This window comes from Diadema setosum, chromosome 4 (assembly GCF_964275005.1).
Source record: "Diadema setosum chromosome 4, eeDiaSeto1, whole genome shotgun sequence".
Lineage (NCBI taxonomy): Eukaryota > Metazoa > Echinodermata > Echinoidea > Diadematoida > Diadematidae > Diadema > Diadema setosum.
This window is the reverse complement of record NC_092688.1, coordinates 8,096,021-8,123,936: the sequence shown is the minus strand read 5'-3', so window position 1 is coordinate 8,123,936 and position 27,916 is coordinate 8,096,021. Positions and strand designations below refer to the sequence as shown.

Genomic DNA, 27,916 nt, shown 5'->3' with positions numbered 1-27,916 from the left:
CACAGCTGGGCGTATTTACTTTGAAGTCGGCGATTTCAGCTGCCAAGTTTGATGCTTTCTCTGTTTCGGACGTCAGCTTAGCATGGAGTTCTTTGACCTTTTGTGACTCTGTCTCATGCTCTTCCTATAGAAAAAAAAAAGATGCACACACACAAAAAAAGAAAGAATATATAAGAACACACCTTAACTACCACTTCATAAAAAAACCCAGACATTGTTTTTCTTTGATGTTGTTTTGTTTTGTATTGTTTGGTTTGGTTTTAATGTATTTTTTTATAAGTATTGTGTCACTATACTGAAGGGATACTAGTATGACTGTTCAGACTTTCTTCCCCCCCCCCCCATCGCTATTACTGCACAAGCCAAAGGCAGTTAGCTACAAATTATGATAAACAACATTTTATTGTAAATTATTATCATATGTAAACAGTACACAAGATGGCAGCTGTTGTTAAATTCTACTTACAGAATCATTAGTCTGTTTCATGGAAAATGTAGAGTCCTCATTCAGCTGCAATCTATACATGTTCAAAAATCTCACTCCTGGATAATTTCATCCTGATGACTTCTACAGTTAAGACTTAAAAGTCTTTCAACTCTTGAAAAGATCCCTGAGACTCAAGACATACCTGTAGATCTGATGAGTGTATGGTGGCCTCTGCTATGGTAAACTGGAGATCATCAACTTGTCTGCACAAAAACAGAAGAGAGAAAAATGATAAATATACAAGCATAACTTAAAAAGAAAAGAAAGTTGTGTGCGTGGCTTGAGAGGTTTGATTGATAAAACAAATGTCAGTTTGGGCATAAACTCATGAATTATGTTCCCCGGGTAACCAGTTATGATTTGCATTTTGGATTCTATTGTTGTTGTTGTTGTTTTTTATTGGACAAATGAGAGCGATATGCATTGTGTGAGGGTATGCTAAATTTTTATGATATAGGTCCTATGCCCATGTACATGTTGTATGGTCTTTTGAAGACCCAAAGTTCTCTTAATGCTATCAGAGAATCATTTTCAAGATTTGCATAATTTCTCTTTTTATTCTATTTCATTACATTTTCTTGAAAATAGTTTGAAGAATCACTCTGCAGGTATCAAAGAAATGTGTGATTTCTGAACTGTGCAGACCGAGTATGGCATATTTATGGTGGTACAGTATCCAGTGAGTTACAAATTGTATTTTACTGTAAAAAAAAAATATACTGATTTTTGGTCAAAAAAAAATGGTAGTTAGGGAAGTGGATAAGCAGGGGTCATGGTATACCCCAGTACAACATGCAGTGTGTATCCATGTATTACGGTCTGAGCATAGCCAAAAAAGCCCGGCCCTTTTAGGGTTAAGGAACTGCGCATGCTCCAAGTTTTCCAGCAAATCCACAATGTCAGAATCGAGAACATGTCTTCCAAGGATTTCACATCCTAGATTCAGGACGTAATTTGGTGAATTATGTCATTGCTTGGCGCGCCAATAGCCAGCCTGCAGGTGGGGATGGGGCTATGAGGTCATAACAGTGCGTTGTGAATGGTGTGCACAAATATCAAAACAGGTGACAACACCGCTGATGTAACAAGTGTACTGCAGCCATTTGGAACTGCTCTAGTACGAGAACGCCGTCACCGTCCACACAATCGAAAGTCCCGACTATAATCTACAATATTCCTGAACACTGAACTTCATGGTGACAGGTCCACCTCTGAAATGTCTCAGGGATGGACACGGTGAAAAAATGACAGGGCTGTAGCCACACTGACCTTTGAGTCTCCTCCAGTTTCTGCATCAGCTCCACCTTCTCTCGGTCCCCTGCCTCCACCAGGGCCTTGAGGCTCTCCAAGCTCTCCTCATTCTCCCTCACATACTGAAGAACAAAAAATGTGATTGCAGAACATGACCTCAATCAACTACGTCAATCAAATACTTCATCTTTGAGGCGAGGGTCACTACTGGCGACTATCTACTCATACGGGGTATACATATCATGTAACATTTTTGGGGGGTTGTTGCATTTTTAAGTATAGAGCGGTCTTGATAAAGTCATTCCATAAAAAGTGTTACGCTAGTAGGGGATTAGTACTGAAGAGAGAATGTCACGTTCATGCATTCCGGTTCTCAAGATGCTACAAGTCTCAATGTATCAGGCAGAGTCAATGAGCAACTCATGCATCACCTGTGAGTTCTACAATAATATCTCACTGTAAGTCAATCTGTCAATCAGAAAGCATAAAGGCATTACACTACATCACATAAAGTTTGCATTTTATCAAACTGCAAGGCCCATCCTCCTTGTCCTATCGCCTGGTACTGATGTATTATCACTTCTACACTATCTTGCTAAATGTCAAGAACTTACAAAAGCATAATAATGGGGCAAAAGATTATCTACACTGTGTTATATGCATGGCAAGGTATGAAAGGTTAATGAATACACAGAACTTGCATACTATGACTTGATGTTTTAATCTTTGTAAACCTACTTTGCAGATAGATCACCTCTGGCATAATGTAATACTTTGTATCATGGCAGTCATTCTAATCATGGCATGATTCTGCCAAAGCAAATCTACCTTCAATCTCAACAAATTGAACCTGTACCTTAAACAGAATGTTCTATGAATTACTGGCTTGTTGATTGACACTGGTCTATCGGTGCATTAATTTCAATTCTAGTCAACGCTGAAATGATACAAAATCTATTCTGGTAAACAGACACCTTTTTTGTATGTCCTAAAACAGATCTGTGACATGGGGAAGAAAAAAAGGCAATAACAAACACTATTCCATCCTTCTTCAATGATAAAGCACAGAATGAGAGCAAGGGTAAACATCTGTTTAGCTATGATATCTTCTTGTTTTCTTTTTTCCTTTTTTGGCTGAAGAATGTTTGTATCATGAAATAGAGCATGAAATGCTATGCATAATATGTATTCATGATTTACGTTACAATGTAAAAAACTAAATGAAAGCAATAACTTTTGTTTTATCTTTTGAAATAATTTTGGAAATATGACATACACTTGTACATGAGATCTTTTCATGTGACTTTTATATGAAAGCAACAAATGATAAAATCATTTCGAGGCATTTGCAAAATCTGGGAGAACACATTGCAAGGACATGAAATTAAAGTACATTATTTTTTTTTCCAAAAAACCTGAAATTGAATACTTAAATCACATAGGATGCAGAATTTAGATAGAATATAATTTTCATCTTCAACTCTCTGAAGTTTTTTCCATTTAAAAAAAAAAGAAAGATAAAACTGGTGTCTTTTATTTGAAGGAGGTAGTCAGAGGAGGGAAACGTGGGTGACAAACGGGTTGTCTACCTGTTGATGCTGGGCCCGCAAGATGGCTAGCTCATGTTCTACCATCTGCAGTCATCATCATCATCATCATCATCAATGGCATGGAGTGGTTAGATGAGGAGGAGAAGGAGACAGAGGAGGAGGATGGGATGATGGAGATTATTGGTTAACAAAAATAAACAGATGCAGAAAAAAAAATATTAATTCACCATGGCAACTGAATCCATGACTGTACACCACAAGCAACATCTGAAATGTGCCATCTTTCGAGTCAAAGATAGTTTTTTTTTTTTTTTTTTAGAGTCGTATCTTTAAAAATGTTTCTCATTAAAAAACATTTTAAAGAGTTAAATATTTCATACCAAACTTTTCATTACTGACTACTGTGACAATCTTCTCTTCTATTTTTTTATTTTTATTTTTTTTTTTTTTTTTGGGGGGGGGGAACTGTGGTCTGCACAGTTACTTTAGTTGATGGCACATTACTGATCTGCTTGCAATACAATGTAAACCCAGTATACAATGAAGATTAAAGGTTTGATTATGCAAAAGTCAAAATAGAAAAATGCACTAAAATACAAGGAAGTGTCTACATATCAGCATGCCCATGACCAAGATTAACTAATCCTTTGTGAAGAACATCTAAACTGTGATGTCACAAATGAATTATGAACTAATGATTGCAATGCCTACGCACCAAGAAATACATCAACCCTAATGCATTCTTGTACAATTTTACTTTACAATCTTTATAAACTAAGGCCCTACATATTTGCGAACCACTGTACTTTTAGAGTTTAAAAATGGTTTATCATATCCATGTTCTGCAACCTGAGCGGCAGATGGTGATGGCATTTAATCTGTAGTTTTTGATGTCAGGCAATGCATATTTTCAAGGTCAAACATGAAATGTTTGCAGCAAGCAAGCAACAATATCTGTTGTTAACATGATAAAGTAGGCTAGGGCCACCCCTTTTCTATTTCATGAAATTCTTGTGTTACCATTGATATAAATGAAGAATATTCCATTGATAAATTCAAATATCCTGTGAACATATCTTGTGTGTTTGTAACTTTATTTTCTATTAAGAAAGCCTGGCTTACAGTCAAAATCACATGTTGAAAGACATACATTTTCATTTCTTATTAGACATTAGGTACTGATGATTAAGAAATAACTTTTCAATGCAAAAAGATATTAGATGTTCTTACAAAGGTGTATTTGGGTTAAATCAAAGAGAAAATACCCAATTCAATTTAAACTAAAGAAATAACAGATTAGATAGATAAGATAAAATTCTTATTACCATGATCAGCCAATATACATAGATGTGCATAACTGACTATCATTACAGCTACCTGAGTACATGAACTCTTGTGATCAAAATATCTGCACGCATGAATTAGGATGAAATTGACTGATACAAAGTCACATTCATGTAGAGTCCGCAATAGACTAGTCTGGCATTCATACCCCTCTGGCTCTTTAATTTTAAATCTTATGAAAATATCACCCAAAATAAATTTCCACACTTCAATAAAATTCATTCCTTTAAATACCTCACTACTTCATTTACCAGTATACACGTGGAAAAGGGGGATTAAACACTACACTCAATTCACATCAATATAAAATTCAATGACTTGATGTTAGCCACATTATAAACAACATTTAGCTTTGAAGCCAGACTAATTCCAGACATGCTTGCTAACACATTATTCGAAGAGCACCTCAAACCTGCATCCTAAGCCCTGGTTTACGTGCTTGCATACACTGTACTTATCTATTAACAAGATATCAACCTTTTGCTCCTGTGCTATGGAGGCCACCACAACCAGTAGAATGTGCGATGATTATATGATCAGAAATTTCAATGCACACCATCAGATGAATAGCAAATGGCATTTATGCTGCACGCCCCCCCCCCCCCAAACACACACACACACACACACACACACACACACACACACACAAACACACAAAATTCATCATAGATTTAAAATCTTTCTGCTTCTCAAAATCAGCAAAATGCAACAGTGATGAATGAAACAGAGTGGATACAGTCTTAAACACAAATTAATCCTGTTTAAAACCTTCAATAGTGCTCTTAAATGACACTTTTTTTAAAATTCTTTGTGATAACACCTTTGAACACACCAACACATCAGCCATGAAAATTGCTCTGAAGTTCTTCATGCAGCAGGGTTTGAGTCAGACCAATAATTCAAAATGTCATGGTAAAAAGACAGAGTAAAAATTCAACGAGCAGGTCAAGTAATGAATACTAGATCGTCTCAGCAAAAACACAAAATAAAAAATAAATTGAAAGCAAAATCATAAAGTGCATGATACTGTCATTCCTTTTCAGAACCTTGCATGGTTGCACTGTGTCCGTCCAAACACAAACTTGGGCAGAGAAAAAAACAAGGGAAGACAGCAAGGATTTTTAGTCGCAGCACGGCAGCTCAAGAGCGGAGAAATATTAGTGGAGTTAGAACAAAACTGCATGGGCAAACTTTGATGCATTTTAAGCTTGAATTGAATGGGAGGAGAAGCATTTAGGGATGTTAGTCGGCTCTCTTCAAATTCATGAAAGGTAATGAAATTAGGAGGGTTTGGAGTACAAAAGATAACAGGGAACACAAGAATAAGAGGGCATTTCGGCTGTGATGGCATTCAAAAATATTGATGTAATGGTGAAGTACACCTGCCGATGTATGTGTACCAATTATCAACATCTTGATGTTACTCGCAGGGTATTCACTCTCCAATAATTCTGAAGATTTGGTGGGGGATGTTTTTTTTCTTTGGCGGACTTTGATTACCTTGGTTTGCTAGTAAAAACTTTGAATCATATTTCAGGACAAAAATTGAAGTTGTAGTCACCATACACTAGTATATCAGACATTTGAAGCTAAATTACTGCTCTGTGCAATTCTGTTTCTACTATTTCCCCTATCAACACACATTGTAATCATGCCTTTCTTTAGATATTTTCGAGGTCCTGGATCAATGGCCAAGTATTCTTAATGATATGAGAACATTCAAAATATCAGCAAACCCTACATGCAGCAAGTGGACCCAGCAGTTAACTTTATCACGAGAGATCATCCAGTTATTAGATATACACAGTGAATGTAGTGAGCCATCATTGTGACTAATAGTGACGTCCGCTCACCTTAATCTAGCTCTATTGCCTCAGTCTGCTGACGAGAGAATCTATTACTGACAGTGTTGTGCTTCCACTTATTATGTCAGAACCCCTCCCCCATTCATTCCACATATGAGGTCAGTGACCCTTACCTCATGCGGTATGCCAGCAAGCCTGCCCAAACCACTCTGCCACACAATATTGTGATAGGGCCATCACTCCACAACACTGCCTTGATCATAACCTTGAATCCTCCTAACCGAATTTCCTCTCTTGGACTTTTCCTACCCCCAGGCCAACTGGATAGATTTCTATCCCCAATGCATCCAGCCACCATTTTCCCCTGCTTCAGCAGCTCCTGCCGCATTTATATACAGAGATCTGTTAACATCTCTGCGGAATTTTGTGATCCTCGATATCAAAAACACCTTCTTCTTTCTTTTTTTTTTCTTTTTTTTGGAACCTACACCACTCTGTCATATTGCTATGCAGCGTACTGTACTGTGTTTATATGCGCCACACATGTTTTCACTCCATTTGCTATCAAAGCAACAAAGAATTAAGATTCAAATCTTGCAGAGTAACAAGTTGGTGAACATTACTCCTATCCCAAGGAGATAGAATCACCAGGGTAAACTCCCACATATGCTGCCATTAATTGAATTCAAGGCATTCTTGTAAAAACAAAGTGAAAGTGGCCACTCTTTCAATTTCTAATTTTTACAACCTGACATTCAGGAACTGCACATACCTGGCTACTCAAGGGCATGACAAATGGATGAAAATACATTCACAGTATGCTCATTTCTTATGCACTAGGTCTTTCGGCCATAGACATAAAGATTCCAAAATCTGCCCTGATCTAGTCTTAAACCATCATCTATGTGATTTCTAGGTTTTGTTCCCATATGTACCAAAGAAAAGAAATAAAGAAACCTGTATTCTTTTATGTTTATTTTTTGCTCTCTGATAAAGTCTAGAGAAATAGAAAAAATTCACATTCTTTTGAAACCATTTTCTGCTGTCCCATTTCAGTCTAACTGCAAGGAATGGGAATTAGCTGAGGGAATGATGGAGTGGCAAGATTAAGAGTTATATCTTCAGGGTTCAACCCATTGGAAGTTTGACAATTACAGAATTCTAGAACATAACATTTGAAGTTGAACCATCGAGGTAGGGAACCTTCAGGGATTTGAGAAAAAAAAAGAAGAAAACCCACATAATAATAATGTCTCCAAGCTAAACATTAGCTAAAGAATAGACCAAATTTCCATTTGCACCACTGGAGGTTTCCATTCTAGTCCTTGACTGCACCCCCCTCCCCCCTTCATCCTCGATGAAAAGACCGAGAAGATATTTGGAATGACCGAGAGTGAATGCAGTCAATCTTGACAAATCAAAATATATGCTGTGGGCACGGGCCAAAAGTGTTTTTTAGGTACCAGGGAGGTTAGAATAGCAACTTATAAATAGCAGCCAGGGGAGCAATTGTGGTCAGAGCTTGCTCTGGCGGAACCACCCCCCCCCCCCCCCCCCACAAACTTCCATATCAAAAGGTAATTCATGTAGCTCCCTAAACAATGTCAACAATGCCACAGCAGTATGTCCCCCTTTACTGTCTCCCTGAGGGAGACACATAGAAGTCAAGTGTGGGGAGTTTGGAGGACTGGGGGAAATACTTGGTGGTCTGGGGCAACTTTCTTTTTCTAAAAAGGGGGGGGGGGAGACCATGAGGGTAGAGGGTCAACCACTTCATCCCCTGTAGGAGAAATCAAGTTTTCTTTGTTTGTTTGTTTGTTTTTTTTTCCTTGTTTTATCTTTTCTAATTTCAGAGGAAGGAGGAGGAAGAAGCCTCACCTGGAGGAAATATTCAGCAGCCCCCATTATAAGGAGCAGGAGATGGCCCTCCATAAGGAAATTGTTAATTTGACTAGGGGATTTTCTGGGGCATGGGGAGGGGGGTAATATGGCCTGTACCATCAGCTCTACTGCCTTGCTCTATATAGATCCCTTTCTTAAGATCAGTATAACTCTTCTCGCAGCCCATTTCTCAGTTCAATTGTGTTCACAGCCCTCTTAAATGATCATATCGCTACCGAGGCCACTGGAACCAATCTGCACCTACAGGACCCTCATACATTATCTTCTCATGAAATTCTTTTGGTTTCATTGAGGGCTGGCATCACTTGTATGCTTTCAATTTTCAACACTATGATGGTTTCCCCTGAAGTTTCATGAAACATGTGGGATCATTGAAATAAGAGGAATGAATGGTAGGAGGTGGCACAAGGCTTGTGTGTGTATGTGTATTTGTGCCCTGAACACCTGAAATCTAGAAATCTGTATTAGGTGCTGCCATCACTCACATATCAAAATTAAGGAGGTTCTAAAGTGTGGTTTGGGAGCCACTTGTATGTTATGCACTTGTATGCTTCTTAATAAGGTGAACATTTTCTCAATATCGCATTTTTTTTTTCTCGTAAAAACATGAGGAGATATCTTACGTTTAAGGAAGTTTCCTGTACTTGTGGAGAGGTAGCAGTTTGCAATTATGGATACAAGTTTACACAAGATTTGGTTGGTTATTGTAATTGAACAGGTGCAAGAAACTAGGGATCTTTTTTTAAGATACTTTTCGTAGTACAATCTGCAATGTGGTTGAAAAAGGAGGAGACATACTTGCTGAACTAAGCATCATAATGGTGCATGTCAAACAGTTGAGCTGAACTCTTAAGGAGTAAAAGTCTAGTACAATAAAATGATGCAAACTTGTGAAAACTAAAGACAATATGATGCAGGGAATATGAAGGGAGAATTCTGGGGCCACAGTGAAGTGAAATTCCTTTGCACTGAAAGGACAACACAAAAATGAAAAACTTTTTTTGTCTATTGAGGAGAGGCTTTGTGATGCACAGATGTCTGTGGGCAATAGTCATTCTATGTGTGAGGGCCTTCATATTCTCTTGTCAGGATATGAGATACAAGTATGTATGCTTCCAGGAAACCGCTCTCAGAATTGGGGAAACTTGATAGCTGCTGGGGAAATGGCAAGATTCAATGAATGGAGGAGGGGAGGAAGATGCCCTAGTCCACTTGCCAGGTAAACCAGAATTATAGTATGATGATATGAGATGAATTGCCTTTGGCTTCAAATAGTGTTGCTTTCAGTGTTGTTTTTGGAGGGGGGGGGGGGGGGATCTGACAGGTCAGGGGCAGCAGAGGTATACCTAGACCAGAGCCCAGCCTTGGCTTGGAATGTCTTGGCGGGTTCAGTTTACCTGGAAAACTCAGGGAGGATGTGGTAGAAGGAGAGAGAGATTTCTGGCAGAAGGTACATGTACAGTGGAGGAAGGTGGTGTGGACAGACAGACTTACTATTGCGGTAGAGGTTTAGAAGCCAAATTCCATCACTAGAGAAATATTTCGTGCATTTGTCTTTAAGTCTGTGCATCCTTTTTCCAACCCTGAAAATATGATTCCTTTCATAAGCTGGTAGCTTGTAGAGACAGGTAAATTTATATCTTAGAACTGTTAAACTGAAAACTTCTTTATGACGGAGGGGAATTGATCTTACAGATTTCCAGTGAATTCATTCTGATCCCCCAAAAAAAATTCCAAAATGATATTCCTGGTGCAAAAGGGGAGCATATTCGCAAGTGACATGTGGACGGTTTTTCATTTCTCTCTTTTTTTCTTTCTTTTTTTAAATTCCAGGGTATATTACAGTGAGATTTAATACATCGTATTAGGAGACATTATTCCACAACCATGCACAATTTTTTTTGACATGTGCAAAAGGGGCATAGACCTATGACTTTTAAGGTATCATTGCACTCTTTGATAATCGACGATTTGCGAACAGTGTTGCATCTAAAGTCTGCTACAGTCTACCTATGCTATATAAAAAGTGCTCACACTAATGGCACAAGGTATTCTTTGAGACAATTTATTTTTGTTTGTGGGGAATGTAAATCTTATTTGAGAAGTCAGGACAAATTAAGGGACACTAAATACAGTTGAACATGCACTAATATGTGATGCACACATTCACATCTAATCGCATTGTAAGTTGGGATGCGCTTCAAGCAGTAATACCATTTGGCATAATAATATGCAGAATAATGTAGTATCAAATGCAGGTAAACAGATATTCTATTGTCTGAACTCAAGACTAAAAAGCCTCTGTACTTCCCATCGTCATAAAGCTAGATATTGAAGTTTGTGTAGCAGTGCAACAATATCAAATATCATTGCGCACTATAAGTACTGCAATCTTTAAATTACATTATAATCATGATTGCTCATATTATTGCCAGCGCGACCTTATCTACTTTCTAGGGCATAGATACTAAGATCCCATTCAATTCAGATAGCTATTCTGAAGTCAAAAGAATATCTTGGGATTGGTTACATCCATGTTTTCTGTACCTTTAAAGAGAAAACCGGTGCTTGAAACTCCACACATCTAGTGCACTACTTGTAAGAAAATGTACCAGTGTTTCATTAGATGATTTCAGATTCTTTCGGGTGCTCACTGAATCAAAGAATTTTTTTTTTTTCTTTAAAAGGATACTTTCTACCGCCTATCAATGCACTTTTATATCTACGCTGGCAGTATCCACAGATATGCTTCACAAATGCAGAGCAAACAAGTTTATATATCAAGCCAGTTGACAAAATGAGTTGAAAACCGATTTACAGCATGGGTGTAGTCATACACATTACCTGTTTAGCATGATTCTTTAAGAGAATACCATACAATTTTTTTTAAATTATTTATAACTGTGAGCATTTTATAGAAAACTACAAGAAGAAAAATGGCCTAATTATCTGCAGTAGCACTACCAAATTCATATGCTGACATAACCATTGTATACCATACCACCACGCCCCTTTCACATTATAAAATTACAATAAACTCAAAGTAAAATCAACTTGAATGCAACTCAGAAATTGGGTAATAAATCCTTTACATCTGAAGATCTGACTCCACAATTCCAATTACTTCTATGCAACTTTTTCCGCATTAGAGCCAGTATTAGTTGGAACTCAAGCCCACATAAACATGACATTTTTGTCAGAGGTATTTTTTTCTTGACATGTTAATGGTAACAAAATATCTGTGAAAGATAAAGCAGATTATTGATAAATTCAAATTCATATAAAGAAAGCAAAATGCTGCTGGTTAATAACTCAAATCCCCATTACTGAATAAACAAACAAGAAAGAGTAAGTTCACTCAACACAGATTCTGAGTAATATAAGAACAGTGAATAAATGAATGAATGAATGAAGACCTAGAGTATATACACTAAATACTTGCAGCCAGACACCAGAAGAGCTTAACTACATCATCTGCCTAACAGCGAGCACAGTACCTGAGACTCGGACTCGGGGAGGGAGGAGTAGGACTCAAGAGTCTCCACTTTGGCGATGGAGTCGGAAGAAGTGGGAGAAACGAGACCGGTGGAAGAGGAGTCCGAGCCCGAGTCCGACCGGAGTCGGACGCCGTTTGCGGGCGGGGCCGTCGAGGCGGCAGCGGCGTTGGCGCTTTGCTCTTTGTCTTTCCGGGGTTTGACGGGGGCGAGGGCGGGGATACCGCTTTTGCTCGGCCGCCGGAGCTATTGTGGGCGAAGTGGGGGGGAGGTACGCCGGGCGGGGCAGTGTGGAGTTTGGGCAGACGAGGTTTTCATAGTGTGTGGACATTGTCACGAGGAATATCAGGAGACAGACAGTGAAGGTTACCATGGTTACGAGAGCAACGGGGATGACATGAGAATGGTGGTGATGAGGATGGACGTGTAGCATATGTTAAGAGGAAATTTGTGTCAACCACAACGTCAAGGATACACCGGGGTTGGAGAAGGCGTGAAGCATTGCGGCAGGAATTTATTTCAAAGCAAGCAAAAAGAGCATGAAAATGGATAAAGCAAAAATGCAGGGTGCGTTGAGGGAACGATGAACGTGTTATGTCGATATTCAAGTCACATGGTCATGACAGAATGACATTTATAAAATGAAATGTCCAAGAGATACCAGCAGTATTTCAATGCATTTGGTTGGTGTTGGTGCGAGGATGATTTTTGCCATTTTAGAGTTATCAAACGTGACAGAGCATATATGGTGATTTAACAAGGACAGTGGACAGTGGGTCAAGATATTTGGACAAGTAAAAAAAAAAAAAATAATCAAAGGTCAAGGTGTGAACCAAAAGAATAGGCAATCAATATATATTGGTGCCCATACAGATCCAAATATTTGGGGCATGAATGTCAGTGACAAAAACAAACATTATGGGGAGTAAACATGATTTTAAAGGGAAGGAGGACAAACATTCAAGAGAATTGGATTGTAGCCAGTATGCCATACAGAAAAATGCATTAATGAGCCGTGCCAAAGAAGGAAATAGAGTTGAAGAATTGGCGTGAGAAGTGAATGAAAAATTTATAGGCAGAGATACAGTGTACATATTCTCATTTGGAATATTTCCAGGGTTAATTGGAGAAAATGAGATGGAAAATATAAGTTGGAGAACAGAAGATTTTCGACAAAATGAAATGGGGTAGAGAGGAAGTGAAGAGGGCAAGACATCAGTCACAGAAGAGACGGACAGAGCGGTCGAACAAAATGTTTTCATTCCCAGCGGGCAGTTGCGGTCAAATAACAGACACCCAGAGAGAGCAATGGGTCAGTGGTTGAAGAGTCACAAGATAAGATGCATTGTATAAAGTTGGGATGGTTGGCAGTGACCACGATACACCAATCACCAATTGTTGTTTAAATTTTGTATTTTTGAATAAACAATTTATCCATTCAAAATGCGAAATATTAGAAGTGATATTGAAACCATGTGTAATGGTCATGGATAATATGGTGAAGTATGCATGAATATGAGCATTACACATATATTATTGAGGAAAATTTAGATTTAAATAGAGAGTGTTGATTTCATGATTTTAAGTTAGTAAATTACCATGAGATTTGAAAAGGACAAATCTCCATGAATAAGAAGATGGTAGAGTTTGGAACAATGAATACAGTTTAATGTGATATGATCAATGCCATTCAAATTTTATGAAGAGAATAAAAAGGCGGAAAGAAGGTACATGTGGTAATGTATTGGGTGAAGGAAAAATATGTGTGCATATAATAAGTTGGGGATTGATATTTTTATATGGTTGCAAGAGGTAATGCATTTTGAGTATATGAGTATATTTTGTGATGATGGAGAAAGATTATATATATTTTCATGGGGGCAGCAAATGATGTGAAAAGAAAAAGGGGGGAAACAAATGCAAATAATATTGGTCAACAGCAAATCATTGTAAATCAGGGAGGAGAACATGAACAGTGATGGCTTCATTTTATAATGCATAGCAGCAAAATCAAATGAATTCATGGATGCATTTTGTTCTTTTGGATACAGAAACCAAACGTGCAGTCTTCTCACCTTCTTCCCAATAAAGTTTCATACATTTTGAGGATTTGAGCAACTGTTTCATATACATATCTTATATAAGAAACTCAGAGATTCTCAGCTTTCAAAAGAAATCTTAATTTGTTAAGAGCCACATGTGAAAGCAAAAGCAGTGAGTAGTTGAATACATTTATGCCGTTTCTGCACATATTGAAGTCGTTTCTAATTTTGACTTCAATTTCTGCTTTGGCATTTGACTTTTTAAAGATCTTTCCCTCAAAATGGCAAAGAGAGAGAGAGAGAAAAAAAAAAGAAGAAAGCATTAATTCCATGCTGACAAAAACAAATGTAAGAGCACATGAAATCTGACAAAAAGTTTGCTTATTCATGGTCTGAATGTGGCAAAAATGGGGCATGCAATAGCATCATGTCATAAACTCTCAAACGTGAAACAGCTTTTTACCATTCCATGCTTTAAAATGACTTGATCGCATGCAATGCTATGGTACTTCTGAAGTTGTAAACACCTACTGCTAACAGATTAAAACAGAAGGAATGGCATGAAATGAGTGCACGCCAAAACTTCTTTCCTCTGGTTAATTCCAGACAGACAAGCTGTATCGCCTTTATGACATATCTTGTTGAGACTACATTTTGGTTATCAGCCCACAGTAATGCTCCTAAACATATTTACTTTGGCCTCAAATGACTGTCCCACCCTCAAAATAGAGCATGAAACTGTTGAAGACAAAGTTTACTGCAATAGTAATTATATACAAATGCTGCTATGTACTTCTAATTAGTGATTATTGCTGTAAGTGGAAGTTCCTCTTACAGTCTTTCATGCCATAGGAACCATAACATCTGCGCATGTTCACTCTTCACACATTTTCATTCAACTCTGCTACAAATCTCATTTGATCTGTGCTAGATATGCACACTCACTTTTTTTTTTTCCAGAATAAGTTAAAGATCAGATACTTCAAACATAATAATAAAGACAAACAGCATTTTTTCCTTTTTGGTCATTGGAGTTGGATCTGTTGTCATTTTTATCTGCTTATCTGTACTGCTGTTTATCTGTTCAATTGGCGTTATTACATTTGGTGATCATAGAGGACAGAGATTTGAATCGATGAATGGACTGGGGTCAGGGGCACTTTCTATTTCCACTACATATCTGAATCACATACTCTTTGTTTAGTGCTGAAGTGAAACACAGCTTTTGAAAGTAAATAGAAATGCAAGCAACTAAGCTTAGAATAGCTGAGTGATCATTTGATATGAACCAAAGTCAACAAAACTTTGCTCAGTTATGAAGTGAAGTTCATATGCTATATGTCTACATTTTATACACTTGAAGAGACAATGAATGAGAATTCGACTAAAATCTTCTGGAAAAAAAAAAGACAAACAAACCCAAGAATGTGCAGAATGTCACATCATAATTCTCTAAAGACACACCAATTGACACACAAACATAGAAGAGGAATCAACACCTGAGAGAGACTGGTCTAACAACTGCATTAAGACCACTCAGAGCCAGCAGAAGAGGCTCCACCCCACCACACACACCCACCTGTGTCTTCTTGGCATCGGCAGCTGATCCCCGCGAGGAGGCACGCAGGTCCCCGGAGCTGATGGTGAGCCCCCTCGCTAGGCCTGAAGAGGTGGTGGATCCCATGGAGCTGATGGAGCTAGAGCTGTTGCTGAGCTTCCCCCGGGGTAGCCCATCTGCCTGGGTTAGGCCGTCACCCTGGGGGAGTCTCTGGGCGGTCTTGCCACGCACCTTGGTGACTTTATGGACAGGAGCAAACAGCCCATGCTTTGGCCTGCACTGGAAGTATCTGTGGTGTCCATGTCAAGAATTAGAAATGTCATACTGAAAATGTTCTGTTTGGCACAAAACAAAAGATTGAAGACACAAAACAGAGCAAAACAATTCAAATATCTAGTTTATGAGAAGTGGGTGGTGAACATGGAAAGATGGCTCTTTCATTTTAGTCACTAGCTACTCACAGCCAGCCAAAAAGTGTGAAACAAACTCAGCTAACTCTGTTTTTCAACCCAATCAAATGAATTCATTCAGGTCAGCAAGGACCAAAGGTGAGAAAGAAGGAAGAAGGAGTGTTAATGGATTGTATTGCAAAAAAGTTTGAACTGAAATTACGGCACTTGAGAAATGCTGAAATCTCTTGCAGAAATCTCATCATATTGACATAATGCCCAGTTACTTCTGCGCATAAGGTATTAATAGTCCAAATAAAGATACTCAGTACCAATATATTCCTTCACTTACAAAAGGAGAGGGACATATAACAAACATTATGAGACAGCCCCAAGAAAAAGATTATTACCCTTGATTAATAATTTGCGGTATCTATACTGTCAAACAAATCAAGTAAAAATGTACCAGTATTGCATCAGCTGAGGTCTTAGTAGTAGCGGACCTTGTCAGGTCCAATGTTAAAGGCATAATTTACCATTTGCAGATGAAAGCATTAGTGCTATGAAATAGATCTAAAATGTGAGTTAGGGATAGAAACAACCACTGTCAAAATTTGAATCCGTATAATCGATGTTAAGTGTTGTTAAATACACAAAATGTGAACAATAGTTATAATAAAAAAAACTTCCAGACTAAACCGTATACAGTTACGGTTTATTGAGAAAAACCCTGATATCTCCTTATATCTTAGGTTTTATTGCAAATATTTCATATGGTAGGATGTTTTATGATACAACAGACCTACACATATGCATCAAATATGATATCTTGAAAATTTTTGAAATCACTGCTCCCAAAGGTAAACTGGACCTTTAATACTAAAATGCTCTACTTGGCAGAAAACACAGAAAAAACAACAAGTAAAGCAATCTGACCTTGTTCCAGCTACTGCCCCATCATTCTTCCCTTGCTCCTCATCCAGCTCTACTCCTGCCCATTCTCCCTTGGCGAACTCGGTGGTCCCAATGTATCGCAACGTCCCAAGCTTGCTGCCACTCACCAACACTCTCTCCCCAACCTGGAGGTGGGGCGGGTAATTGAGCAGAAAAAGGTAGTAGAGAGAATATGAGAATTAAATCGGTTTATGAGTGGGAAGCCATCCCCGCACTCTCGGTCTTCCTATAATATTTGTTGTTGTATACTTACATCTTTATCACAAACTTGATTTTACGCTGCATCTGATTTGTTCAAAGTTTTATTTTCAACAAATTTCATTATTCTCCAATACTATAAAAGTGGACATCTTCATGTCTTTGGCACAATACTAAACTTGGCCAAAAAGTAAAAGCATGTGAATTTTTTTTGCATGTTATAGGTAACTTTCTTTTAATCTTTGATTTCAAGTTAGGTACATAGTTTTCTTCACATTTGCTAGTCCTGTAGGACAAGTGAATTTGGTGCCACAATGTGGACCAGTTTACCATTTACTGTCATGTGCTACCAGGGGGGTGTTTCATAAACCTGTTCTTAAAGTTACGAACAACTTAAGAATGACTGGTGATCAGTTCTGAGGTGCTACATTGTATACTTATCAGAATTTCAATAATTCAGCACAAGAACTGATCATCAGTCGTTCATAAGTCACTCGTAACTTTAAGAACAGTTTTATGAAACACCCCCCCCCCCCCACCCCCCAGAGCCCTTAACCGGCTGTGGCAGCAGAGAGCTATTCAAAGTGCTTGCTCAATCAGCGTGACCATCTGCAAAATTGAAAACAAGCGAAATTCATCTTACCCAGCCAAGTGCAAAAAACTACCCATGCGATACATTCCCACTTTTACGATACCGGGATGTGTCTGCCAGTGATAAGGTTTGTCTAACATGGGCTCTCCTGCACTCGCTCAAGCATAAGAGGAATTGTGTTTAAAACACAAGTTTTTGGTGTGTTGTCTGTTTATGTGTGTGTTCTTGAGGACGCTGCATAAAAGGACTGCATTAACATAAACTACATGTAGGTTATTATCAATTTTACACCAAGATGGCCTCAAACATACATTTCTAAGTTTTCTACACAATTTATCAGCCTTTGGATTAACAACAGATAATAGTGCTCAAGATGATTCTTCACATCAAAGCTATTTCTAATCACTGTTAATTCTAGCATAATGAGCTGACTTTTGTTGAAGCTTCAAATTCAGTGAATGAGGTCACAAGCACTGTGATGAATAAATACATATTACAAATGTAGAAATACGTTCAGACAGTGATCCTTAACCTTGAGGATAGCCATCTTGGAGGATAAGCTCTGGTCCCCTAACTATGATGCACGTTCACACATCGAAGCTTATCCATGAAGGTAGCTAGCTATCCTGGAGGATAGGCTCACTGACCCCATAACTACCCTTATCTACAAGTTCCTATCAAGAAGTTCTGTCCACACAATGCTTCACTACATAACTACATAGCTACAGAGTATCATTGAGTTAACTTTTATTAAGTTAAGTTTCAATAGCTCTATCAACGAGTGCATCTACACAGTGCTTAACTACAACTTTATCCTCAAAGATAGCCAAACTGTACAAGTGGATATTTTCATGTGAGTAATTTTTCGCGCTCGGCCACATAAGATGAATTTTGCATGTTTTGAATTCTACGAAATCAGGACATTGATTACTAGAACATATGGCATGCAAGAATATTTGAGTACTTTTATTTTCACACTAGGTTCTGCGAAGTGCGTGAAAATTTCCACACCGTGAAAATTTCCACTTTCATAGTATCCTGGAGGTTAACCGCCTTATCGTAACTAATGTTGTCGAATTGTATTCATTATTCAGTTATTTGCTACACAGCAGCAATCCACTGTCTTGTGATCACAGTGTCTCACTAGAATGCATATTTCATCATTATTGAGTGAATGTCTGTGTTGTTGGTCTTTTACATTCCTTTTATATCCCATAATGATATTCTGCTCCTTTTTTTTTTTTGTTTTTTTTTGTTCCGTGTCTCAGAACAGAAAATGTGTGCACAATAAGAGCATACTACAGTGTACATTTTGTATGTCTGTTCAAAGAGACCGGCTTTGCTTCACTCAACACATTCAGTCTGCGCGTTCTGTATTAGACGCAAGCGAAGCCTGGTCTGCTCCATTAATTTAAACAATGTCTGAGACTTTAATACAAGGTCTAGCAGGATGCGGCAAGTGATAATGAGCATACAATGTACACAGCAAGACTGCCTACATTCACCCATCAAAATCAGAGAGATTCAAACGAGCATGCAGGGAGATATTTGTGTGTTACGTGAATTTACTTGTGTGTTACATGGGTTTACCTGCAATGGGTAAACAATAATTCAGTTCCAAATCAGGGAGGGAGATTCTTATGTTATCTTATCCAGACATGAAGATATGACAGTAAAGTTTTCAGGAATCCACCTGCAGTATCAGGGATACTGGGCAGCTCTGGCACTGCATCTATTTCTTGTCAAATTTTCACACATTCATTGGACAGAATAAAGTCTTCCCCATTTGCAAACCATAAGTTCAACAAGACGGAAATGAGGGAGTGTCTTTTCTCCAGTATACGTATGATGATAAAATGACTATAACAACACGGACAATTATGATAATGATACGAACTATAGCACGGTTGCAACTTATTGACAAATCGCCCTTCATCAATGTACAAACAAGCACCAATTATTCAGTGTTTTTGATAGTACATTGTACAAGCAATACTGATCAGCAAATTGTCAGTCAGTTGCAATAAAGACAATTCCACATAATAATTTATCAATTTGAATAACAAGGTCTGTACCCAGCAAAGTTTAAAATTATGATTTATCCTATAGCAGTTCTCAGATATTTAACACAAAGTCATCATGTCACATTCTAAACACACATTTTGTCATGTTTTTTTTTTTCTTAAAGATACCTCATAAATTTAACTGAAGTGGGGGGTGGGGAAACTTGCCATCTCATCATTAAGATGCCTTCATATTTGTTTAAAACTGAGGTTTTGCTCCTCTATAAACAACAAAACTGACAATCTATATAAAGTTCTAGAAAATTGTAAATGCTTGAAAGAGGGGGTTGCCATTTTCTAAATCTCATCCGTTTTTGTTCTAACTTCCATTCTTTGTAGTATGAACACGTCAGTAAAAATCCTGCAAATTCATCATCATACACTCCAGCAGGAAGAATTATATGAAGACATAGACAAGACAGTCTAAAACCAGGCCCCCCTGATTAGTGATAATGAATTCTCGTTATGCACTCGTTACAAATAATCTACTCAATTTGCCGGCATAATACACAACTTCCACCAGAGGCTTCGTTCTGTGCAATCACGAGTACACGTGTCATGTATGGTCACATATTGCAGCTTCTTTCTTTCTTCTTTATCAAGAACTTCTCACATACAATGTAATTTGTAAGACGGCTGGCGCCACATTATAAATCTAATGAGATGAGGGAAAATCACAGAAGATGGCAGCAAGCAGTCCTTGAAGATTTAATACAATCTTTTAGAAGAGGATGCCTGAATTTGTATAATAATATGTACAACTGAAAAATGATCATGCAAGGAGATGAAAATATCCTGTGCCAGTTAGGACGGTAAACTATTTTCAGAAAGATGTTCGGGAAGATTTTCAGCAATGTGAAAAGTGGGATTAAAAAACAGAAGACTCATCAGCATCGTCTTTTGTTTTGATTCGTTCTCTTTTAAGGTGATCCGAGTATCCTCTCGGATCACCTTCTGTATCTGTACGGATTCTTTGTTCTTCTTCTTTATTTCTCCTCAAAAGTTGTGTATCGATTAGCTCAGAAAGTGCTCCGCCTATCAATTTCAAAATCATACGATATATGTATCGTGTCCCAAAGACGACAAATTTTATAAAATCACAGTGATCAGTCAACCGTGACGTCACTATGACGTCATTATATAAAAACACATTCTCATTCATATCTCATTAATGGAATGGAATTGTTCAATGAAATTTACGTCACATATATTTCAAGTCAAGTGGATTCTACTCATATTCTCAAAATTCATATTTATCTTAAAACGCGCGCGTACGCGCGTTTAAATATTTGTATGCTTCAATCGAGCTCAAATTTTTTTTGCACACGTTTCAGACCATTTGGAGCATTTTTTGAAAAATTGAAAAAATTGGACGGACGCGTACGCGCGCGCACATATACACACGCACAGCTCATGTGCAATAGAAATTTCCCGTTTTTTTACATGGATCGGATGTCTGAAATGTCAAGGAATATTTCTACCAAGTTTCAAGTCAATCCAACTCAATATGACGTCATACGGGTCCGTCAAAGTTCAAATTCCGCGCGCTCGTCAATGGCGCTATACAGTGCAACAATGCCAAAAAACCGCCAATTTTAGATCTGATTTTACTCGTCAGGATGGACGGTGACCCCCCATTTTCTTTACATATTTTAAAAGCTGATGAGTTGTACATCTCACTTCATGGGTTGGCGATACTGAAAAAATGATCAAAAGATATCAAATTTCTTAATAAAGTAAAAAAAGTAAATTTTCAAAATGACGTCATCAAATTTCAAGTTTACTCGAGCGTATCTCACTTATCCTTTGCCAATTTTCACCTAAATTTCAATATGTTGTAGCTTATGAAATTCTCTTTCATAAATGTAATTACACAATTTTGATAAGATTACGACATCACCTCAAAAAAATGGATTGAAGGTAACCTTGTCAAATTTGACCAGTTTACGTGTAATCTCTATGGGAGTGCAATTTTTATGGAAATGAGGATTGACATGACTATCTTTACCGAGCACTAGCTCACTTATGCTTCGGTGAATTTCTCAAAGATTTTAATATGTTGTAGCTGAGACGTAGGGCTATCGTAAGTGTGCCCTTCATTTTTTCATACGTTGTCGGGATCACGTGAAAAAACTTGGTTGAAATTAAAGCTTATCTTCGATGTACTGAAATATTTCTTTCTTTCTGCAACTTTCTGTGCAATAACTCAAGAAAAACATACCCTATCACCACCATATTTTGCATATGTTTATTTCATGTCACGAACATTATTTCACAAAATAACAACTACTTGATCAAACGCCATCTTGGGTATGTAAATTAGGGTCAAAGGTCATAAATGTTTCATCCTGTATCTTGGTAAATATATGTCCTATCTTTCTCATATTTTGCACACGTAAAGACCATGTTTAATACAAGGATCATTTCACAAAATAACCATTAATTGCTCAGATGCCATCTTGGGTGTGCAAAGTGGGGTCAAAGGTCGTATGTACTTCTTTCTCAATCTTCGCTATTACGTGTTATCTCTATGGGAGAGAGTTTTTCTACATGTGAAAATCGACATGACTATCTTTATCAAGCACTATCTCACTTATGCTTCAGTGAATTTCTCCTAGATTTTAATATGCTGTAGCTGAAACTTTGTGCTATCATATCAGTGCCCTTTGTTTTTTCACACGATGTCGCTATCACGTCAAAATACTTGGTTGAAATTAAAGCTCATCAACAATGTATTGAAATATTTCTTTCTTTGCGCAACTTTCTTTGCAAAAACTCAAGAAAAACATGCTCTATAACCACCATATTTTGAAAATGTTTAGTTCATGTCACCTACATTATTTCATAAAATAACGACTTCTTGATCAGACGCCATCTTGGGTATGTAAATTAGGGTCAAAGGTCATAAATGTTTCACCTTGTATCTTGGTGAATACCTGTCCTATATTTCCCATATTTTGCACAATTATAGACGATGTCGCAAGAATCATTTCACAAATTAACCACTTTTTCCTCAGGTGCCATCTTGGGAGTGTAAAGGTGGGTCAAAGGTCATATGTATTTGTTGCTGTATCTTCGTTATCTAGTGTATACAGAATTTAGTACCAAGGATGATAGATATGACTCTCTTTTCTAAATGAGAATCCAAACATCACACGGCCAATGTCTCTAAACACAGATGAAACCTGTATGGTCATGCGTATTGCGATCAGGACTCGAATCATTGATAAAAAAAAAAAATCGGATCACCTTAATTTGTCAGTAATGACAAATTACAATATCTAGTTAGGTGATCCGAGTATCCTCTCGGATCACCTTCTGTATCTGTACGGATTCTTTGTTCTTCTTCTTCTTCTTCTTCTTTCTTTATTTCTGGACAAAAGTTGTGTATCTACGTACTCAGAAAGTACTCAGAGTATCAACTTCAAACTCATACCATATATGTATCATGTCCCAAAGACGACAAATTTTATAAAATCATAGTGATCAGTCGGCCGTGACGTCACTATGACGTCATTATATGAAAACACATTCTCATTCATATCTCATTACTGGAATGGAATTTTTCAATGAAATTTACGTCACATATATTTCAAGTTATGCGGATTCTACTCATATTCTCAAAATTCATATTTTCTTTTAAAACGTGCGCGTACGCGCGCGTTGAAATATTTGTATGCTCAAATCGAGCTCAAATTTTTTTTGCACACGTTTCAGACCATTTGGAGCATTTTTTGAAAAATTGAAAAAAATGGACGGACGCGTACGCGCGCGCGCATATACGCACGCACAGCTCATACGCAATAGAAATTTCCCGTTTTTTCATACTTATCGGATGCCTGAAATGTCAAGGAATATTTCTACCAAGTTTCAAGTCAATCCGACTGAATATGACGTCACACGGGCCCGTCAAAGTTGAAATTCCGCGCGCGCGTCAATGGCGATATACAGTGCAACAATGCCAAAAAACAGCCAATTTTGAATCCGATTTTACTCATCAGGATGGACGGTGACCACCCATTTTCTTTACATATTCTGAAAGCTGATGAGTTGTACATGTCATTTCATGGGTTGGCGATCCTGGAAAAACGATTAAAAGATATCAAATTTCTTAATAAATTAAAAAAAGTAAATTTTCAAAATGACGTCATCAAATTTTAAGTTCACTCAAGCGTATCACACTTATTCTTTTGTTGATTTTCGTCCAAATTTCAATATGTTGTAGCTTATTAAATGTTCTTTCAGTCATATAATAACAACATTTTGATTGGATGACGGCATCACCTCGTAAAAAGGGATTAAAAGTAACATTGTCAAATTTTACCAGTTTACGTGTAATCTCTATGGGAGTGCAATTTTTATGGAAATGAAAATTGACATGACTATTTTTATCGAGCACTAGCTCACTTATGCTTCGGTGAATTTCTCTAAGATTTTAATATGTTGTAGCTGAGACTTTGGGCTATCGTAAGTGTGTCCTTCAATTTTTCATACGGTCCCGGGATCACGTCCAAAAACTTGGTTGAAATCAAAGCCTATCTTCGATGTATTTTCATATTTCTTTCTTTTTCAAACTTTCTTTGCAATAACTCAAGAAAAACATACTCTATCACCACCATATTTTGCACAAGTTTAGTTCATGTCACGTACATTATTTCATAAAATAACAACTACTTCATCAGACGCCATCTTGGGTATGTAAATTAGGGTCAAAGGTCATAAATTTTTCATCCTGTATCTTGGTGAATACATGTTCTATCTTCCCCATATTTTGCACACGTAAAGACCGTGTTACAAGGATCATTTCACAAAATAACCACTTTTTGCTCAGATGCTATCTTATCTGTGCAGATCGGGGTCAAAGGTCATAATGTACTTCTTTCTTTATCTTCGTTATGACGTGTTATCTCTATGGGAGGGAATTTTTCTAGATGTGAAAATTGACATGATTGTCTATATCGAGCACTAGCTCACTTACCCTTCGGGTCAAAGCTCATAAATGTTTTATCCTGTATCTTGGTGAATACATGTCCTATCATTCCCATATTTTGCACACGTAAAGACCATATTACAGGGATCATTTCACAAAATAACCACGTTTTGCTCAGATGCCATCTTGTCTGTGCAAAGTGGGGTCAAAGATCAAATAGACTTCATTCTGTATCTTAGTGTATACGGAATTGTGTACCATAGATGGCAGGTCTGACTCCCTTTCCTAAATGAGAATCTAAACATCACACGGTCAATGTCCTTATTAACACAGATGAAACCTGTTTGGTCATACCTATTGGGATCGGGACTAAAATCATTGATTTCCGAAGAGATCGGATCACCTAATTTGTCAGTCTTGACAAATTCCAAGTCTAGTTGATTTTGTTTTTATTCCGAGGAAATGCCCTCAAAGGGAATGTACCTATTTCATTTTAATTTGCTCGACTTCTGATCTCATCTAAAAAAAGTGAACATACAATGTATTCTGCTAAAAAACATGTCACAGCAGATTACACTATCATGACAGTAAGAATTCCAAGGTGCAATTTTCTGGACTTAAGACACATATTTCTATGAAGTGTCTTTGGTTTGTTCTGTGTTTCTTCTTTTCTTGTTGACATTATCTTTTTTAAAGAATTGATGGGGACAATTGAATTGAAATAATGTATGTACTGCTCGGGGCTGTGCTGCTGTAGACTCTGTTAGCCAACAGACTGGCCGAGCAGGAAAAATGATTTTCAAACAGCGGTAAATAAGAACTCACAGTTTCAACCTTGCCTCACTAGTTATAAAAGGAATACAAATCACAATGGATGAATTGTGCCATATGGTGATGGCTTGCTGGGCAATTCGTTGTGACTCAAAAGTCCATTCATGGTCATCACGTTTGAATAAATAGTCTGGAAATACACCACTTTTGTCTGGCCGGCAACAGTGCAATCGGCTGGAAAATTTCACGCAATGAGTGACTTTTAAGCAATGTTTTTATTTCCCAATGCCAAGTTTGACAGATGTTTGAGTGAAGATACAATAGGGTCTACAATATACCACATTTCCTTTTTTGTGTGTCTATCATCACACATTTGTAAAACACTATAATATTTGTTAGAATTTTGAAGGCTCATAAAATACAGCTTCTACCTTTGAATGAAATTTTCTTCTTTTTTTCTCATTTCATGTTAATTCTATGATGTGAAGATTATTCTTAACCCGTTGAGGACGAGTCCCGAGTATACTCGGGAAAGTGTCTATGGAAAATGCATGTTGTAGCAAAATCAACCCATCCTGAATGGGTTAAGAAACATCACACAGACCTACCTGTGTAGAATATTGATGACACAATACTTATTTCCCCCTTTAAATGCAGAAGTGTGGGAGCGCACAAGTCTTGCTGAGCAAAAATGGGCATGACGTTTAATTTTTTACGCTCTACCTGTGCCAACTGGTGAAAAGGCAGAGGGTCTGTTGCTCACAGCCACGGTATACTCCAGTAGCATGTGTCATCACTAGCTAGTCTCTTTACAAAGCCCCCTTTTGATGATCAGTGGAAATTCATTGCCATGAAGGCAGCACTGACGTGGAAAAACAGACCTTTCAGGGACATGCAAAGAAGGATTTTTCCTTTCTCAATATTTCTGATAAATATTCACATATGCTGTACATGTATGTGTGCAAACTCATCACCCAAATAAAAATTGATTTTCTCACTCAAGCACAGTCATTAATGTACCTACTGCACACATGGTCTACATCTACACACACTTGATGAGCATATGTACACAAACAAATGTTGCAACATCACTGAGAGTCTTCTGTATAATACTACATGCAGGAACCTGTTGACTTCTGCATACTCTGGCTTCAACACGGCTTTGTAAAACAAAATGACATTAACACAGCAACCTTCGAATCTCCCTGTTTTCAAACCCTAACCGCAAATTTTGCCCCCCTTTTCCCTTGAATGTTAGAATAACCTCCCCATTCCATTGTCTACGGTTTCAAGACATGTGCCTAGAAAAAAAGCTGCAGGCTAAGACTCAAACGTTTTTCAAAGACGTGGAACTCACCACACATGTAATTAGAGAGAGCCTGCAATGGAGCGCACAGGCTCTCCCTTCGCCACACATGCATAAATAATGTTTGCATCACACTGCTGCCCAGTGGACAAACACAGTACATTATATGTAGTGATGAGTGCAGTATAGCTCCATTTGTTTTCTTCATGCAACCATACAAGAAAATGAGTTGACATTCAGACCATATCAATAAAAAACATTTTCTGTGTTGTTGCTGGCAAGCATTGCAGACACAGCCAACTTCCTTCCCTCAATACCCGTACTAAAATTGTTTCTGTGTATTGTGCATTATATGCTCTGTACATGTTGCTTTTAGGGTAGCCTTCATGTTAAATGGTTGTATTCATCATAGTAAGGCACATAGAATAGACCCATTCTATTGTATACCCTATAGATCTCTAATACCGGTTGTTTGAAAATGAGAATACAGTACACTACTACCACACATGAGGCAAAGCACAAATGCGTCTGTGCAGTATGTTCATGTGTGTGAATACATGCGTGTGTATGGTGTGTGTATCCTGTGTGCATGCAATTGTACAGCACATGAATATTAAGAAGCCACAATAATTATGAATGAATTGCCCCCTGAGTTATGCCGAGTGCTTGTTACCTGCAGTCCAGCTCTAGATGTTCTCTTACGCTCCATTGAGTGAACGCAAAGGCAAACTGGCCTGGCCAGCCAATATGGGCAGGTAAAAATCCACTATATTCCTCACTTTACAGAGCTGCTTTCCCTGCCTTCTGGATCGTACGTCCCCTTGCACAACCGCTCAGGATCTATTCACAGGCATTGTGCGCTCAAATTGGCTCCGTCCCCTTCGCGTCCAGCAGGCACCACCGCCAGATGACTTAATGACTCAATGTGCTATTCGTTCCTACCCAAGGAAGCAAAATTATGACTAAACCGGTGGATTTCTTGTCGGTGGAAAAACAGGGGGGAGAGAGCGAGAGGGAGGGAGGGAGAGTTCCCCACCCCCACCCCTTCTTAAACAACAGGAAACCAGTGTCTCATCCAGGCCTTTCATCATCACTTCATCATAGCAGTCGATCAGGGAGCTCAACAGTATAGATCTATAATGCAGTTTGCCAAGGTCTCTGTGCTACAATGATCTCAAGACGGACAGGGAGGGGAAGCAGCAGGGGGGGGGGGGGGGTGGAGAAGTTATTGATAACAAACTGTCCTTCTCACCAGCCGTAATCTTATAGCTCTGATTTGT

General features: G+C 38.0%; 1 protein-coding gene across 1 annotated transcript in view; it reads right to left on the bottom strand.

The window, feature by feature from the left end:
- Positions 1-27,916, bottom strand: part of LOC140227541 (uncharacterized) — a 122,148-nt gene that overhangs the window by 36,068 nt on the left and 58,164 nt on the right. Inside the window, exons 5-11 of the mRNA XM_072307945.1 lie at positions 16,759-16,901; positions 15,455-15,722; positions 11,837-12,079; positions 3,328-3,372; positions 1,757-1,860; positions 630-690; positions 20-124 (exon numbers count right to left, since the gene is read on the bottom strand). Coding sequence (XP_072164046.1) covers positions 20-124; positions 630-690; positions 1,757-1,860; positions 3,328-3,372; positions 11,837-12,079; positions 15,455-15,722; positions 16,759-16,901 — 969 coding nt within the window. The remainder of the gene's footprint in view (positions 1-19; positions 125-629; positions 691-1,756; positions 1,861-3,327; positions 3,373-11,836; positions 12,080-15,454; positions 15,723-16,758; positions 16,902-27,916) is intronic.